The 3104-nt window shown below is 43.3% G+C and overlaps 1 protein-coding gene across 2 annotated transcripts in view; it reads right to left on the bottom strand.

Annotated features, from left to right (window-relative positions):
• fus (FUS RNA binding protein) overlaps window positions 1-3104 on the bottom strand; it is a 21524-nt gene that overhangs the window by 13874 nt on the left and 4546 nt on the right. For both annotated transcript variants that reach the window (XM_032537126.1, XM_032537127.1), the window contains exons 5-6: window positions 2348-2571; window positions 964-1180 (exon numbers count right to left, since the gene is read on the bottom strand). In XM_032537126.1, the coding sequence (XP_032393017.1) occupies window positions 964-1180; window positions 2348-2571 (441 nt within the window). The remainder of the gene's footprint in view (window positions 1-963; window positions 1181-2347; window positions 2572-3104) is intronic.

Raw genomic sequence — 3104 nt, 5'->3', positions numbered from 1 at the left:
AGGCCTTCATTTTAGGAAACGTGATTTAAGACTTTTTAAGGACCCGCGGCCACCCTGTTAATATGATAATGCAGTTTTAAAATAAACTTGTTTGTTTTATGGTCACAACAGAACAGAGTAACATCAAAACATATTAAAGTTTTGAGAAATTAAATTTATAAAATATACAAAAATTAAGATCTAAAACTGATTTGAACAAAAACACATTAACAACAACAACAAAATCAAACAGTTGCCAACAGGTACATTGTAGAGTACCATCTGGTGGACAAATGCCAACCCTCATAACATGGTTGAAGGGGGTTTAGTTCTTTTTCTTTTCTTTTTTTTTAAATATTCATTTATCGGCCATTATAAATGCTGATACCGATAGTTTGGAAAATATATCGGCCCGTTGATATATCGGTCTGGCTCCAATCGATCTTAGCAATTCTTGCCCTAGTATCATTTGATAATGGATCAGAAGCAATTTTATTATATTATTTTAGTTTTTTCCCAGAGTTGCAGCACAGGACTTTAACTGTATCTGTCCTCGGTTTAACTCAGGGAGGTGCTATGAAACACAGATAAACTTTTAATCAGGTATGTTTTCACCTAAGAGTGGTGCATGTATGGCATACAGACCTGAGAACAAACCAAGATCCTTGCAGTTGTCACTGCAGGCTGAAAACGTACCATTTGCTTTGTGGCAATTTAAGAATACCTTAGACTCAATTTCCTTATAAGTGGTAGGGAAAATTTGACACAGCATCTCTCAATTGCTTTAGCATGTACCTACAGCAGCACTGGAACAGCACTCTCTCTTCCATTTTATAGTCCTCAACATAGTTCCACATGTAACCCCAGGAGAGGAAACATTACATGCATCACAGTAGATACAGTGTGCTGTCATGAGTCCAGGTGACCTACTACACTAGACGGGACTGACAACATGGGCACTGGATGATTTTTTTAAACACTCACCCCATGCCTCCTCTTCCTCTTGGACCACCTCGGCCACCTCGGTCAAAACCGCGATCATATCCGCCACCACCGCGACCTCCAAATCCACCCCCGCGTCCTCTGCCACCACGGCCATCCTGGCTTCCATAACCTCCATCGGGACCAGCGTACCCTCCACTTCCACCTCCTCCTCCTCCTCCTCCTCCTCCGCTCATTGGTGGGCTTTCGTCTCCATATCCTGAGAGATTTGAGACAATCAGACCTCGTCAGATTTAACCGTTTGAGTGCAGTTCACACACCCTAAATGTCAACACTATATCATAAAAACAAAAATGTTTGATTTATCTGTAAACAATTCCCTCAAGAAAACTTTGTGACAATGGGACACTGTGGACACAGTGTATGTGGAGGTGAATGGAATGTGTGCTCAAACTACTGAAAAAAATGACATTTGAAAAACTCAACAGCAATGTGTTTTTCCAAAAACAATCACCCACAGACCTCACTGCAAACTGTTTTCTTTGGAACTACTTTTCTACTAAAAGAAACTGTCCCTTTAACCTGTTTGTGCCGGATGCTTCGCAACGACACATCTACCGCCGGTTACTGCGTTGCACAACTCTGAACCTCCTGCCGGCTGCTGTGTGGTGTAGCATTTTGTATTCGTCGGTCTTTTCATGACGCGTGCAGCAGAGAACGCACTGTCATTGGTTCAAAATACACATGAGGCGGGTCTTGTTGGCTATTTAAAGCCATGTGACCACCAAAATGTACCGTAGTTTGCTGAAAATCATGTCAATCAACCAGACATACATGTGCGTTTGTTTATGAAGTTTTGAGAGACGAGCGAGAAAACGGCTCCGACAGAGGAAGTGGCAGATTATGATGAAGACATTCTCCCTCCCAAACTCCTCACTATCTTCCACCACAATGTCACTGCCCTCGCTGTCAAAATCCTCCTCTGATTGCCTCATAGCCGTTTTCTCGCTCGTCTCTCAAACATTCATAAACAAACGCACATGTATGTCTGGTTGATTGACGTGATTTTCAGCAAACTACGGTACATTTTGGTGGTCACATGGCCAACAAGACCCGCCTCATGTGTATTTGAACCAATGCGTTCTCTGCTGCACGCGTCATGAAAAGACTGACGAATACAAAATGCTGCGCCACGCAGCAGCCGGCAGGAGGTTCAGAGTTGCGCAACGCAGTTACCGGCTGTAGATGTGTCGTCGCGAAGCATCCAGCGCAAATGGGTTAAAAGCTGTTAAAGAGGTCTGTGAATGATCCTAAGCAGTAACATTTGTATGTCATGTTCAACTGTGTCCCCTGTTGAGTTCATGTTAATTTAATTTCACTTGGCAGAAGTAAAAAAAAATCAAAGTTAATTTAACCCATTCCTTACCTCCACCTTGACCATACTGGCTCTGCTGACTGTAGCTCTGCGGAGGGGGCGAGTTGTAGCTCGGAGGCTGGTTGTAGTGTCCTCCTCCGTGTTGGGATGATTGTTGGTGGCTCCCGCTGCCCCCATAGCCACCAGTCTGACCTCCACTGCTGCCGTAACCGCCTCCACTCTGTCCCCCACTCGGTGGCTGGTTGTAGCCAGAGACCTGCGGGTTACCTTCATAGCTGTTGAAGGTTGGGAGAAGAGAAGCATTAAAAAGCAAGAAAACACCTCCACCAAAGCGACACAACTGTGGCACCAAAGCTTGCTGAAGTAGAAACTGGTGCTCACTAGGGCTGTAACGATACACCAAACCCAGGGATCGGTACGTGTCACGATTTTTGACCCACAAATCGATACAAACCTTGATTCTATTTTTTTTCTACCACACGGCATGGTTTTGTCGTTGATAACATCCCACTTTGCAACACAGTTATACAACAGATACCTTATTTATTGATAATAATGGATTTCAATATTGATCGATTCAACACCAAAGATTCTTTGTACCTTAAAATAACGTTGCCAAAATCGTTTCAGTGGTTCATTAACTCGTTGGATTGAGACATAAGAATAATGGTAACAGTAATGGACAATTCCGCTCCCAACCTGTAAAGGGAACAAAGGGGAAAAGTGCTTTGGTGCCTACTGTAAAAGTGCTGGTTGACAAGTAGCTATCTAATGCGAATGTAATGTTTTGACCACGGTTCACAACTCT

Source organism: Etheostoma spectabile, chromosome 15 (assembly GCF_008692095.1).
Source record: "Etheostoma spectabile isolate EspeVRDwgs_2016 chromosome 15, UIUC_Espe_1.0, whole genome shotgun sequence".
In the NCBI taxonomy this organism is placed as follows: Eukaryota; Metazoa; Chordata; class Actinopteri; order Perciformes; family Percidae; genus Etheostoma; species Etheostoma spectabile.
The sequence above is the reverse complement of the archived record's forward strand: the minus strand, read 5'-3'. Positions and strand labels throughout refer to the sequence as shown.